At 48.6% G+C, this 14690-nt stretch overlaps 1 protein-coding gene across 1 annotated transcript in view; it reads right to left on the bottom strand.

Annotated features, from left to right (window-relative positions):
* Fam169b (family with sequence similarity 169 member B) overlaps positions 1 to 14402 on the bottom strand; it is a 60217-nt gene extending 45815 nt beyond the window's left edge. The window contains exons 1-3 of the mRNA XM_036169454.1: positions 14264 to 14402; positions 12086 to 12210; positions 8917 to 9016 (exon numbers count right to left, since the gene is read on the bottom strand). Of these exons, the coding sequence (XP_036025347.1) occupies positions 8917 to 9016; positions 12086 to 12210; positions 14264 to 14402 (364 nt within the window). The remainder of the gene's footprint in view (positions 1 to 8916; positions 9017 to 12085; positions 12211 to 14263) is intronic.
* Between the last annotated feature and the right edge of the window lie 288 nt (positions 14403 to 14690).

The following is a 14690-nucleotide window of genomic DNA, read 5'->3' as shown; positions in this document are numbered from 1 at the left end:
CTTGGAATCCCTCGGTCCTTCTTAAAGTCCCTGGATTGCTCCCCTGCAGTTTAAGCCACCACTAGCCTGTTACACATCTTAGAAATATGTGTGTTGGGGTTGGGGTGGGGGGGAGCAAGTTAAACCAAAGTGACGGGCCATCTTTCCCAAAAGCAAATACATGGCAGGGGGGGGGGGAGCGATGAAAAGTTCTGGCAGAGGCCGGCACATAAACACATTCCACTGAGTTGCATGACTTTTATGCAACATTGACTGTGCTGGTCAATAATTTAAGGGGAGGGGAAAATACACCAGTTGACATAGCAACTGTCCCATTGCATTACTCGGGCTACCATTTCCATACAGATGTTATCCTTAAAGGACAAACACTTCCTCAGATGCCCGTGAACTTCAGCGCCTTTTGTCATGGAGAAAAACATCTGGCTTGCAGTACATTCCCAGCAGCCCCTCTGTGTTCCTCAGGCTTTCCTTGCCTCAAGCAATTTTGTTTTCATGGGTCTAGATTTGAACTCAAGGAAGAGGGGGTGGAGGAAGGGGGTGGTACTTGGATCCTGAAGTACAGTTGAACTAAGAGATACCAGGACAAGAAAAAAAAGTCCAGTCTGTCGAGGAAAGGAACATTAGAATTGCCCATGTAGACCACAGCAAACTCATGAAATTTCCCAAAGCTGCAGAAAGCACAGAGATGCACACAGACACCCCAGTGGCACGGATAGAAACCTTCCATATGCCTAGAAGCAAACTCGTCCCTGCCCTTCAGGACAAAGACCCCCCATTCTGGACACTAAATATTTTCCTTGGCCTCCATAGTTTCCAAACACCGTGAATTCCTTGGTATGAATGACATGTCCTCCTGGGATGCTCTTTCCCTCTGTTTAACCATCTCACAGTAACTACCATAAATTAACAGGGAATAGCAAGGAAAGCCCAAACCATGGCTAACAGGTGTTCCCAAAACACACTGTTGGCGCTGTGAGCGATCCTCAATCTGCTTCCTTCACAAACTGATGAAAACAAGATTCTGGGGTTTATATGCGTCCATGGCCACAGGACATCTATCTTAGCTGCCCAAAGAAGAGGAAGCTGAGTTTCCAGCCAGAGCCCACCCTTTGCTACCCCCTTAAGTGGTCTGCACCAAGTGGGGCTCCTCCAGTGCTCAAGGTGTACTCCAGAATGGTATCTATCTTTGTACGATACAACATGTATGCACCAGCTAAAGCAAATAAATGCTAGGTCTCCTGGGTCCCAGATGCCAACAGAGTGTCAGCCAGGGGACCCTGAAGGAGATACCCTACTCTACATCTCTGTTTTGGAGTCTAGAAGGGGGTGGAGTTAATATTCCCAAGCCAGAACTATCGTAGTTTTTCCTTCACCGACTCTGCTACAAGCCTCCCAAAGGCGCCACCCATGAGTTTACTAGAGTTTATCTGGAGAACTTCTTAAGACGGCTCATTCTGCTAAGAGAGCTGGGGTGATCCCGGTCCATCCTTCCTACCTCCCTTCAAGAAATCCACAGCTCTGTAGCCAGACTCCATCCCTAAGCCATCCTCATAGTCTAGATAGCCTTGCTCAGGGGTAAGGGATGCCTCAGAAAGGGCATTCTCTTTGGACACACGCCTCCAAGCCCCTCTCGCCTGATCCTCCACCTGCCCCAAAGGCAACACAGAGGTCTGCTCTCAGTGTCGAAATATGCCTTGGACCAGGACAGCCCCTCAGAGGGCTGTCTACACAGAGGCTCTGTTCTCGTCTGAATGTTTGCCTTGGCACTTACTGTCACTACAGGCTATAATGGACATGTTTTTCCAGGAAAAGAAATCATCTTTCAATCCCCTGCTTGTTTTTCTCAGGGCGCACATGACACGCAATCACCAAACACTGTAAATAAATTACCAGCAATCTGAAGAGCGAACGTTACGCTTGGTCACAAAATGTCCTGGGAGCCAAGCAGAAAGGCAGACGTTCTCATGAGGGAAGCCAGTGTGTAGCCACAGCTGTTTACGCTGTCACCTTAGTCTCCCACCTCCAGAAGTGTCTGGCTCGCTGTTTCTGAGCTTGGGCCACAACTGTGTGTCACAGCTCCCTGGGAGGAAGGCTTGGGAACACGTGCCAGGCATCCTCTCAGGAGGACACATACCCTTCAGAGCCGGATCTGAGTGGCCCTTCCTGCCTTCACAGTGCTTATGATTTACCCAAGAAAATCAGCCACAAGGAATGACCAGGGCCATGGCAGTGATATAAACAGAGCTTCAAAACAATGTGACCCACCCTGAAGGGATACCTAGAACAGGAATCCCATTCAGGAGAGAGTCCAGGTCCAGCTCCCTCCACCCACAGTATACCTGGCGCCAGGCTACCATTGCAGTCCCACAGACCAGGCAGGAAAATCCCCAGTTGATCCCAGCTGAAACCATTTCTCTTAAAAAACAAAGCTTGGTTAGTATCAGCACATGGCCAGGCCCAAAGCCCCTTCATCCTCACCCCCGACCCACCCCTAGTGCTCTCTCTCCTACTGCTTCCCCTAAATGTGCCAGCCCAGCCCACCGCACCCCTGACCTGGCTACTGGCAGCCTCCAGGGATGAACATTCTGGTCCCTGACCAGAGCCAACTTTCCTTCCAACCACCCAAATGGCGATCTGCTGGGCACTGTAGCGTCGGCGCCTGCACCCTTGCCTCCAGCCCGAGTCCCACCCAACTCTCGATAACATCACCAGGTGTCTTTCGAACTCTGTGCTTCCCTCCCAGTCCCATCCATCATGGCCTCCAGGATAAGCCATGACCAATAACATAACAGGAGAACTGCACAGAGAAACCTGGATTTCTTCAAAAAACAAGGCAGGGTGGGGGGTGGGGGGGGGGGGGTACCGGTAAGATTCACAGCTGGATTCTCCAGGGTGGGGAGTCTGCTTTGGAGCAAGCCCAGGAGTGACAGCTGCCAAAGCACAAGGCCCCGAGCCCTGTAGGTGACAGGAGCCAGTGGCCTGTGTGAGCATGAGGAGCAGATGCTACCATTGAGCCTGGCACCAGGAGACAGAGACAGAAAGCCAGGGAAGCGGCCATGGGCATCTTCTAAGGGCTGACACTCCTTGTTTTAGGCCAGCTTCTACCTTCCTGCCAAGAACCGCTCACGGCGGCTCTCCCTTTACCAGAGCGATGCCATCTCATTCCAGAAACTTCTGTCGCCCTCTGTCACATGACTCAGCTACAGTGTCATCATCTTTTACCAGCCTCTGGAAAGTCTTTGCTGGCCTGCTGGCTGACACCTCACCACTGGGTTTCATTAAATAAATAAATAAATAAGTAAGTAAGTAAGTAAAATATCAAACAAACATTGTCAGAAGAGAGCTAAAAAGAAAAACCCTGACAAGGTCATCAGCAGGTTTCTTGAGGAGGGCAACAGTGATGTGGCCCAGCAGTTCCCAGAGAAGCCTGCCATTTGAAAGTGTCCTCTGTCACAAAGATGTAGGTGACTATGTAAAGGGGGGGAGGTTGTGTCCCATAGGGAAGGACCAATCCCCAGGCCCCCAAAGACTCTGTATGACCCTGGTGGGGAGGGCCAGAACACTGCATAAGCCAGATAAGTGCTCAAGTGCCCCTGAGGGGAGATGGGGATAGGAACAGGACCATCCCCCAGAAGCTCACAGGCCAGCGAGCCCGGCAGACACAGAGACCCTGTCTCAAACAAGGTGGGCCATAAAGGCTGACACCCAAGGCCATCCTCTGACCTCCACAAATGTGTTGTCACACACACACAGACAGACAGACAGGGACAGAGAAAAAGAGAAGGGAGGGATAGAGGGTAGAGTGGAAGGGAGGGATGAAGGAAGGGAAGAAAGGTGGGAAAGAGGAAAAAAGGGAGGGAGGGAGGGAGGGAGGGAGGGAGGGAGGGAGGAAAAGACAGGCAGGCAAGCAGGATGGATGGAAGGAAGGAAGGAAGGAAGGAAGGAAGGCAGGCAGGCAGCCAGGGAGGCAGGCTGGCTGACTGTCTGCAGCTGTGGAGAACAGAACTCAAAAAACAAAATGCCAAATACTTGATGGTCACAGAGGGCCATCCTCACAGCAAAGGCAAATGGCTCGAGACTCATGGAATTTATCCCACAGCTGCCAGAACCTATGACTATGATCCTGGGATTGAAACCTACTCTTCCCAAGAGCATGCAAAATGTCAGGAATGGACTAGAAACAGCAGATGACACAGTGCCTTGAGACACCACGAGGCATGTCCTTTAAAGGTCACATGCAGATCCTGTATGATCCACTTTGCGGAAGAAACACCATAAAAGCAACAACCAGAGGATGAAGAGCAGGATAAAGGGGACCCCAAACTTGAGAAGAACCATCCTTAAAGAGGTCACACCACCAGCCTGGATGGCCCAAATGTGGAAGGCACCAGGTCAGAAAGGAGACACGTGGGCACATCAGCATGTTACAGTGGCCTGAGCCACCCCAGGGTGCAGGGACCAAAGCTCCCCAGACACAGTGATTGACTGATCTGTATACACCTGTCCTCTTAGCATTGGGAATACCAACAAGGCATCACTGCTAGGCAGATCAAAGTCTTATGAAGATCCATCTCACCCTAGCTCAGAGCATCTGGCTAGAAGCCTGCTCCTTCTTGTTTTAAAGAGGGATCAATAGTTAGTCAAGCAAGAAAGACTTGTTCTCAGGAAGTGGAAATAAAATATTTATAATTGAATGTTGATATATGTGAAATAGAGATAAGTTGGTATGTTCAGAATTGAAACAGAATTATTCCAAGATGATCCATTTTCTCCTTCTGAAAAGTAGCCACAGGATTTCAGCATACCTTCAAAGGCCACCTTCTGGTTGTTTATTATCTATATATGCGTGCGTAAGAGAGAGTGTGTATGTGAGTGTATATATGAGTCTGTATGTGTGAGTGTGGTGTAAGTGAATGAGTATGTGTGGTGTGAATGTATGAGTATAGTGTGAGTAAGTGAGTATATATGTGGTGTGTGTGTGTGTGTGTGTGTATGTGTGTGTGTGTGTGTGTGTGTGTACACATGCAGAAGTCAGGAGAGGGCATCAGATCCCTTGGAACTGGAGTTACAGGGGTATGTGGGACACCTGGCTTGTTTTATGATGATTCAAACTCCGGTAAATGCTCTCAGCTGCTGAGCCATCTCTCCAGCTCCCACCAGGAGCCTTGGACCCCCACATCCCTAATCTGCAGCCTGGTCTCCCCAGGCAATGCTCCACTCGTCTCTTCATCCCCTATACACTCCACAGACAAACACCATCTGCTTCAGGCAGGGCCTGACTGGCGAAGGAGGTCATTGCAAATACTCTCTTCCTCCCTTCCAGGAGCATTAGATCCCAGCTGGTGTCTCCCCTCACAGGAATGCCTATCTCTTTTACCCATGTGGTCGCCCAGCCTACCTGTGGTGTTTCGGATCAAGTATATGACATTTACCCAACAGGCACTGTGGGGTGTGTAGAAGAACAACATCACTGTTAGTGCAGTTCAAAGTCAAGCTAGACCACCTGTGGTGTGGCAGGCAGTCTGTTGGAGACGCCATTCCCGCTCGTAGAGGCTGGCCAGAAATTAACACATGAGCCTCGCCCTCTGAAATCATGTGTTTCTCTCACACCATAAAACCTCAAATATGAAGAGTCTAAACCAAGGCTTGCTGTGGTGGACTATGGGCATGCCGCTTTCTGCTGGGACAGTCCCAAAGCATCACGTTTTCTCCCACAAGCCATTCGATTTCCACAAATACCCCAGGAAGTATAAGATAGATGTTTTCTGTTCTGTAAATGGTGACCCTGATGCTCAGAGAGGCCAAACAGCCCAGCTGACACCTGCAGGCAGTTGGCTGAACCAAGACTTCATGTCGCCTCACTTCACACCCAGGTCCATATTTGTCCTACTGCATATGCAGGACACAGGAAGAAATAAGAAGAGCAAAGGTCACCACTGGTGGCAGTCATGGAAACTGGGGTAAGGTCGCCTTTCATTTGGCATGAGGACTTACTTTCCAATATTCATAAACACTTGAGATCAGTTAATAATTAAAAAAAATGAGGGAACCAAAGCATGAAGAAGTGTGCAGAGGCCCCTCGGAAGCTGAGGCCACATAGGAAGCAGGGCTGCTGAGTGCCTTTGCCTATTTCTCTTTAGGGAATAGAAACCAGCGGCTCTGTAGAAAATCGGAATAAAGAGGAGCAGCAGAGACAAGAGCGCCTGCTTCTGAAGCCACCTTTATGTGGAATGCATTTGCAATTTCCTACAGGGAAAACGGTGGACGGCTTCATCCCTCATGTTTGAGCAGGATGCCATAAGCATCAACTGCTTGCCACTGGGGAACCTGCTCTTCCAGGATGTTTCTCATTTGCTTACAGACTTATCGGAAGTCACTGTAATGGAGTCAACCAGCTTATCAATAATTAACTCACACCCAGTTATCAATAATTAACTCATACACAGGGCCGATCAAACAGCTTCTAGTCCCTTTAGCTTCCATTTACACATGCATCCGCCTTCACCAGAATGTAAAGATAAGGGCACCGCAGGCAGCAATTCCCTTCTCCATCTTTAGCACGGGGGCAAAAGACACACTGGGCACAGCCGTGAAGAATCCTTGTACGATAGGGTCTGCGCGTCTCAAGTCCCAAGATGTACACCCTGTGAAAAACTCCAGACGCCTTCTAAATAGGGGGCTAGAGCGCATGGGGCTACATCAAGAGCATCAGTGCTTGTCTGAAATCACAAACAGTCGCAGCCAGCAGCCATGCAGCCCACAGCAGCAGGATGTCACTCAGAAACTTTATTTAAAAGTGCTCTCACATACGAGCATGGGACCACAGTGAGATTTCTTAGCACTTTATGAATATGTATTAGGGAATACTCTTTAAAAAACAACAGAAATTAAGTACGGTTCAAATGGGAAACAGATTTCTAAGAATCCATCATGTTTACATCATGCAGACTGTCTTTAAAGACCTATAACCAGATTCTTGTTCAAAGTCTAAACGGGGTTTGGGAGCTTGCTGATGTTTAGACTTTTTCCTAAAATGAGTCTTTTATGAGGTTTTCATAATCTGTGCTTCGAAGGACTCCTCTTCTCCCCTGGTAGGAGGGTTGCAAACTCAGGGTAGTATCAAAAGCCCGAGAACATCATAGACCCTCTCTGCAGGGCAGTCAAGGCTCGGCTGGAGAGAGAGAGAGAGGAGGCACCTTCACTGCAGTCAGAGAGTTCTCACACAGCCTCTGTCGGCCCTGGCGCAATAAGAAGGGGTTCTGACACCATACCCCCAACACCCAGACAGCTAGCTAAGCACACTTCTGTTCCACATTTAGCAAGAAGAGAAGCATGAAGAATGTCTTACATACTTTTCAACAGCTTGCCCCCTAAAGATGTCACCCTGGGCCTCGTGACACCCACTAAGCACAAACTCTGGGCAGACAGTCAGGTGACAAGCAAAAACATTTCTCCAGGGGACATGGAGAACTGGAGCAGGCCTCCTTTGCAAATAGTAGTTAAAAGACCTAGAATCCCAAAATGTCAGAATTTAAGGAGGCCTAACTCATTAAAAAGTTTATTACCAGTGTCCTAGTATTATTACATCTTACTGGAAAGCAATACTTGGCATTGTAAGAAACGCAAACCAAACAAGAAAAATGCCATGTAGGGTTGTTTGCTGTGAGCTCAGAAGTGCCTCCCACCAGCTTGCTGGTGCTCTGGGTTCAGGCAGACCAACCAGCTAGTCCTGCCCACCACAGGCTGCCCACTGCCAGTGCCCCCCAGCTCTGCCTAAGATGCGACTGACCTCGCCTACGCCTCTCTCCAGAGGACTCACTCCCTGGAGCTGTCACAAAACCTCTCCCAAATAGTTTCTCTGTAAATGCAGGGGAAGATAAATGAGTCGCAGACCCCATGACCATCGCCACCAGAAACAGAACCCCCACCCAGTTGTCACTTGGCAAAAATTGAGCCCTCCCACACTCTAGCTGGTGCCCTGTGCCAAGGCACTTGACCACTCTAAGGCCATCATTGGCTGCATTTGGTGATGAGAATGGCCCCTTCATTCCACAGGGCCATGGTGATGCCCCAATAGTGTCCTACCCAGTGCCCACAGCTCTGTAAACTGCTGTTAATGGGGTTAGCAAGGGGGAGCCCCCAAAGAAGCTCTGGGTAGGGACTGTGGTGGAAGACATGCAGAATGAGCCACATCTCGGTAAAGATAAGAAGGTACCGTTAAAAACAAGCCAGTCTACCTTAATAGTCTTCAAGATTCAACAATGGACACTGCCTCCATTCCCTAAGTACTTGCCCTCCGTGAATTGCATACCACAAACATCAAGATCTCAGTTTTCAAAACCCAGGGTCTCAGTCATGGTGCTCGCCTAGCATGGGCAAGGCCCTGGGTTTCAGCCTCAGCACTTCATGCACACACACAAACACACATTCCACATCCACTAATTACTACCAACCATGGGGCTAGAGAGATGACTCAGAGGTTAAGAGCACTAGCTGCTCTTCCAGAGGTCCCAGGTTCAATTCCTAGTACCCACATGGCAGCTCACAACTGTCTGTAACTCCAGTTCCAAGAGATCCGACACCTCACATAGACATATATGCAGACGAAACACCAGTGTGCATTAAATAAACTGATAGAGGGATGGAGAGATGGCTCAGTGGTTAAGAGCACTGACTGCTCTTCCAGAGGTCCTGAGTTCAATTCCCAGCAACTACATGGTGGCTCACAACCATCTGTAATGAGATCTGGTGCCCTCTTCTGGAGTGCAGGGACACATGCAGGCAGAACATTGTATACATAATTAATAAATAAAAATCTTCAAAAAAATAAAATAAAAATAAAAATAAATTGATAGATGGATGGATGGATGGATGGATGGATAAAGGAATAAATAAACAAAAGTGATAACTACCAACCTGTCTTTGTGTCCTGGGGATTAACCAAAACCAGTATTTTATGTCGAGGTTCGTCACGATACATAGTGCAATAATGAAGGAACGGAGTTTCAAGTCTGACCTAAAGAAAAGAATAAACGAATTACTATTCTGCTCTCTCACTGCATTAGGACACAGGAAACAGTTGGGCAACTTCTGTTGCCTGTTTTCCACCAGCAAGCCTTCCCATCCCAAGATCACCTGTCCATCCATCAACCCGTGGATTAGAAGACACCTGTTCTACTCCCCAGCACCCTTAGCACTCTCTCCCTTCTCTGCGATTCCTGCTCCTGTGGCCCTTCTGCATCCTGGGCCTCCCTGAGCCTCAACCAGCAAGGCTGACAGCCTCACTCCACCTCATGCAAGCAACTCTGCTGTTATCCTCATCTGTTCTAGAGCCCTGGTGGCCACTCAGTAGAAGAAGCCCAGGCTGGGCCTGCCTCCCCAGATGCTCCTGCTATCTGCGAGCCGGGCTCCAGCTCTGAAAGCAGCCACTAAAATGTGTAGGGTATCCAAGCCCTCCAGGCTCAGCCCTGTCCGTTCAGCCTACGATGGAGAAACTCAGTTTTTGCTAATAAGCAAGAAGACCCAGACTGTCTCTGAGGGCCACATCCGAAGCCCTCTTTGCAGTCACCCAGCCCTCCGCTCCCAGCTTCTAACTCGGAAAGGTCAATACATTCCATTACCAGCACTGTTTTGAAAACTGAGACTATAGGAAAATTAGAGAAGAATGTGCGGCTGAGCTAGGCAGGCAGGTTCTTGTAAAAAGTTTGCAGCAGGCCACCACCATCACAGAGAACTGTTTCCTGGCAAATCCCGGGGCTGGCAAACATCTCGGAAGCTCCCTGTTTGGGAGTGGCTTTAATGAAGGGTCCTCAAAGGGCTTGTCCACAGGGGTGGCTGTTATAAGGCCACTAAACACCAAGCCTGCAAAACATCACAGCAGCCTGGGAAGATGCTTCTTGTATACACATTGTGTTCAGGGAGGAATCTTTTTGAAAAGCAGACCAAAGGCACAGTGCTTAGAAAGATGGAACAGGAAGACTGTAAGTTTGAAGCCAGTCTGGGGTACACAGCAGGACTCTGGCTCAAAAAAGGGGAGGGGGCAGAAAATAAGAATCAAAAAGAAACACAGGAACACATCAACATGTTTACAGCAGTTAACCACACATGGCCAAGCTTCCTCGGCCCTCTCTCGTAGCCCTTAAATATCACACAATGGACGTACACTGTTTGACACCAGAGAAATCAGCAAGTATTGTGTTTTAAATGCGACAGGGTAATGTCAAGACTAGAGAAAAGAGTTAATTATGAAAAATCAAGACATGATACCTCCCCAAACCACTTCCTTATCTTTCCCTTTAGTCTAGAATCTTTGAATACACAAAGGCCTGATTAATCCTGGGCACGCTGGGAGAGAGTTCGAGCCCCTCCTGGGTTCAATGTGCTCAATGACGAGCCCCTGACTCTGCTTCCCAACTCGCTGATAAAATATGATGGATTTTGCCTTATTTCCTCTAGAAAGGGAGGAAGCAAGAAGTCCCCAGTCATGTTAGCACGTCATATTAAAACAACTTCACATCAGCAACTGTTCTGCTTTCTTTTTGTTAATAACCTCAGTTTTCTCCCTTCACTGAGCATACCCCATGTTGGGGTGTTTATTTTTAAGTTATTCATGAATGCACATGTAACAATAGCAGATTGTGGGAGCTGTGTCCTAAAGAGCATGGGGGTAGCACCCCCCCCGGGGGGGAGAGGGGGGAGACAGCCCCCCCTCCCATCTCTCATGCTCCAGTTTGGTACCAGCACCCATCAGAACAGGCAGTGTCTGATGGAGCCGCATGTCCTTCTTCTATCACGCCACTAGGAGGCATTAAAAGCATGTGAGGACAGCGAGCTTCCTTGGCAGCTCAAGAACTTGAGGACACCCAGGGGAGATGTGTTCTTCCTTTCCTGTAAGCTCCCACCTCCAAAATCTCAGGGAAGCCACAGTCTATACTGCACAAGCCGTATTAACTCGGGTACAAGACTGCTTCCTCTACCAACTCCACCTGTCAGATCACAACCGTTTCTAGTAAAATCAACACCTAAAACAGACGATACAGGTATTGCCCATGAAAGCCAATGGGGAGTCTTAAACAGTGTGTGGCTGGGAGCATGGCCATTAAAGTGTTCCCCTTGTAAGCAGGAGGGGCTGAGTCCACTCCCCCATAACGTACATCCAAAGACAGGTGCAATGCAGCACAGTGTTCTTGTTAAGCCCAGGTATTGCGGAGGCAGAGGCAGGCAGATCCCCAGTCTTGCTGGCCTACCTGTCAGCCCAGCCATTATGAGCTTCAAGCCAGTGAGAGGTCTTGTCTCAAAATACAAGGCAGATTGTATTTTGTATGCGATTGTACCCTGAGGTTGTCCCCTGGTGTCTACACATATGTACACACATTGACATTTGTGCATATGTGCCTGCGTGCACACGTGCACACATGCACACACACACACACACACACACACACACACACACACACACGTATGCACACCCCAATACACACAACACATTATTTTTAAATTTTGCCCCAACCCCAACAAATAAAGTTTCCAGTTCCCTGTGTCCTTTTGTAGTACCTATTCACAATGCACAGAATCTCATCAATGCCAAAAGTTTTAAGTGACACAGTTTCATCCCAAATCACATATCATGACTGACCCAAACCTTAGAGAGGAGAGATGAGCCACTCCCCCTCCCCTTTAATGCAAAGAAACTGAGGTCCAGTTGGGCATTACACACAGTATCTCACTTCATCCTCATGCTAGCCCAACGAGGAAAGTGATGTTAATGCTTTGAGTTTGGTATGAGAACACCAAGACCAAAGAGGAGAAGACACATGCTTGAGTCCACAGAATCCATAAATGGCAGGCATGGGATTCCCACAGGTATTCTGGCCCACGGTCTACAGTGACCACATTCCCACCCAGAACTCCAGAATCCCAGCAAAGGGGTCCTTCTCCATCAAACTGGATCACTTTAGCAGTCCCTCCAAAAGTTCCTTTTTTGTTGTTTGTTGGTCTTTGTTCTAAATCTGGATATTCTTTCTATAACGTCCCACTTTCTGAGTTAGGTTGGGCAGCATTCCCCTCCAAGGAAAGCCAGACATACCTGCTCCCCAGTGGGAAGGGAGAAAACCCCGGCTGATGCTCCTTCCCTGAGCAAGTCATAGTAGACCTGTGCTGCTTCCTGGTGGCCCTCGGGGTCCTCCTCCAGGATATCCACGGGGTAAGCCTCTGTAGGAGAAAAGGGCAGGAATAGACTTAGTTGTACTCTGTCACTAAGAGAAAAGTTCATAGTTCAAGCTTTTTAAGGAATAGTTTATTTTAATAATAGTAGTCTGGGCTGGGGAGATGGTTCAGGAAAGGGCTTCCTGAGCACACATGAGGACCTGAGTTCCAGCCCCAGACCCCACATTTCTGGGCAGTGGTGGACTATGCTCCCAGCACTCAGGAGGCAGAGACAGGTGAATCTCTAAGTTCCAGGCCAGCCTGGTCTACAGAATAAGTTCCAGGACAGCCAGGGCTACACAGAGAAACCCTACCTTTAAAAAAACAAAAACAAAAAACAAAGAACAAAACCAAGCTTTCAGTCCCAGCCTTGGAGAGGCAGAGACAGACCTCTGGGACTTTCTGGTCAGGCAGCTTTCCTGAATCAATAGTTCCAGGCCCATGGGAGTCCTAGTCTTCAGAAAACAAAGCAGTAAATGACACCTGAGGTTGACCTCTGGCCTCCACATGCATGGCACATATCAGCACTCACATACACAAATACACACCCACATACACATCCAAACACATAAAGGCAAAAAAATAAATAAGTCAATCAAAATTATGTATGCCTATTCCCTCCTAGGCCATACACTCATCAACTGAACGATTTCCCATCCTTCACTGTGGTCCACTCCGGGGCCGTGAACACAAGCAGGCTCCCTTGAAGGCAGAGAAGGGCTGGCTGGAACTTCGACATCTTTGTCACAAGCAACTTAAGTTATTCTTTTTCTAGATGACAGTCACTATACAAGTCCCTAGGATTCTCCTCTTTCTCCTTTCCCCCGGGCGCTGGAGCGCAGTGGCTTGTGGGAATGAAAGAGCACATCCTTACCATCCCTTGCAGGGAAACTAATCTGAGGTATTATGCAGCCGTCCTTAGCATCTCCTTCCTCTCACACCTCTGACAGAAACAGATCCCCTGGAATCACCATACAATTTGGCAGCATCCAGTTCTTGGAATGCAGCAATCAGTTGCCCCCTTCAGCAGTGGGCAAAGAAAAGAAAAAGTCTGCCTCTGGCTGACATGTTCCCAAGTGCATAGGGACCCAGAGCTTATTCTGTGGACCCCACCCTATCTCTGCCTTTGAATTGCCTCCTCCTGTGAGGGAAGCAGGTTACCTGAGCAGTGGCTGCCTGCTCCTTTCTTTCCCTTCTCCACCCTCCTCCTTCCCCAGCTCCTCTTTATCCACCTATCTCCTTCTCTCAGAGGTTAATCTGGACATGCCGTCCACCTCTGAGCTCCAGTGGCATCAGGCTCCCACTCTTCTCTCTGGAGAACCATTGTTTCTGGGAGCTGCTCTCAGAATCCAAAAGGCTGTTGATAGCAAAAAAAAAGTTTAAGTCTTCAGTTCACTCAGCTTGCCCAGGAGGAATTTTTACCCCTGCCAATCAGCTGCCGATGGGAGAACTCAAAGGTGTACAAGCTGCCAAGTTGAATGGATTGGGACCTGGTTGCATGCACCTAAACCCGCAGGCCTGCTTTCCAGGGTGCAAATGTCATGGATACACAGATTGCCCATGGCTGAGTGGAAACAGACAGTCTCCCTTTGGGAGGCTCTACATCTATGGATCCAACCAATCACAGACTGAAGATGCGGGGGGGGGGGGGCGGGGGGTGCAGTTGCAGGGGGAAATGACAGAACATAGACAGATATCCTTCCCACAACTCCCTAAAGAGTAAAGGATAACAATAGCTTCCATGGCATTTTCCTGTATGAGGAATTCCAAGTCACCTAGAAACTAGGGTATCCAGGAAAACATACACAAGGCTGCACACAAATGTGCCGTTTTGCAAGGGGCTTGAGCACAGGTAGACTTGCGTGTCTAACGGTGGTCTTTGAACCATTCCCCAGTGGATTCAGAAGGTAAACTGGACATCCTTCCACTAGTCAATTTTTAATAAAGCATTTGAGTGTAAAACACAGACACACAGACACACACACACACACACACAATGTTCTTAAAAGTGCACTGTCAGAAATATTTAAAGTAAAGACATCAAGGGTTGATGGTTTACTGGCGGCAGTGACTAAGAGAATGGAAAAGCGATGAGTCTCCATAAAGCTAGACTTTCTGTTGGCAAAGAAGGCACGCACATATGTGTCCTCTACATGCAAAAACAAGTGCTCTGGGAAGTCCAGGCTCCTCACCGACATGATCGGCAACACCTATGGCAATTGCACAGGCCTGCAGACCCTATGCCCAGGCAGGCCTGCCCTAATTCTTCACTGAGATTGTCATACATCTTGCACAGGAGCCAGAGGGACCCAAAGGACATCAAATTACCCACAGCCTACTTCAAATCTGTCACAGAGACAAACTCAGCCTGCAACTGTCCTCATATCCATCCCCCACTTAGACCAAGGTCTCAGCTTCTCATGAGAGCCTCAGGCTTCACCCGCCCCCCATCTAAGAAGCTCCATCCCTAATTAACAGTGACAACC

Source organism: Onychomys torridus, chromosome 1, assembly GCF_903995425.1.
Source record: "Onychomys torridus chromosome 1, mOncTor1.1, whole genome shotgun sequence".
Classification (NCBI taxonomy): Eukaryota; Metazoa; Chordata; class Mammalia; order Rodentia; family Cricetidae; genus Onychomys; species Onychomys torridus.
The sequence above is the reverse complement of the archived record's forward strand: the minus strand, read 5'-3'. Positions and strand labels throughout refer to the sequence as shown.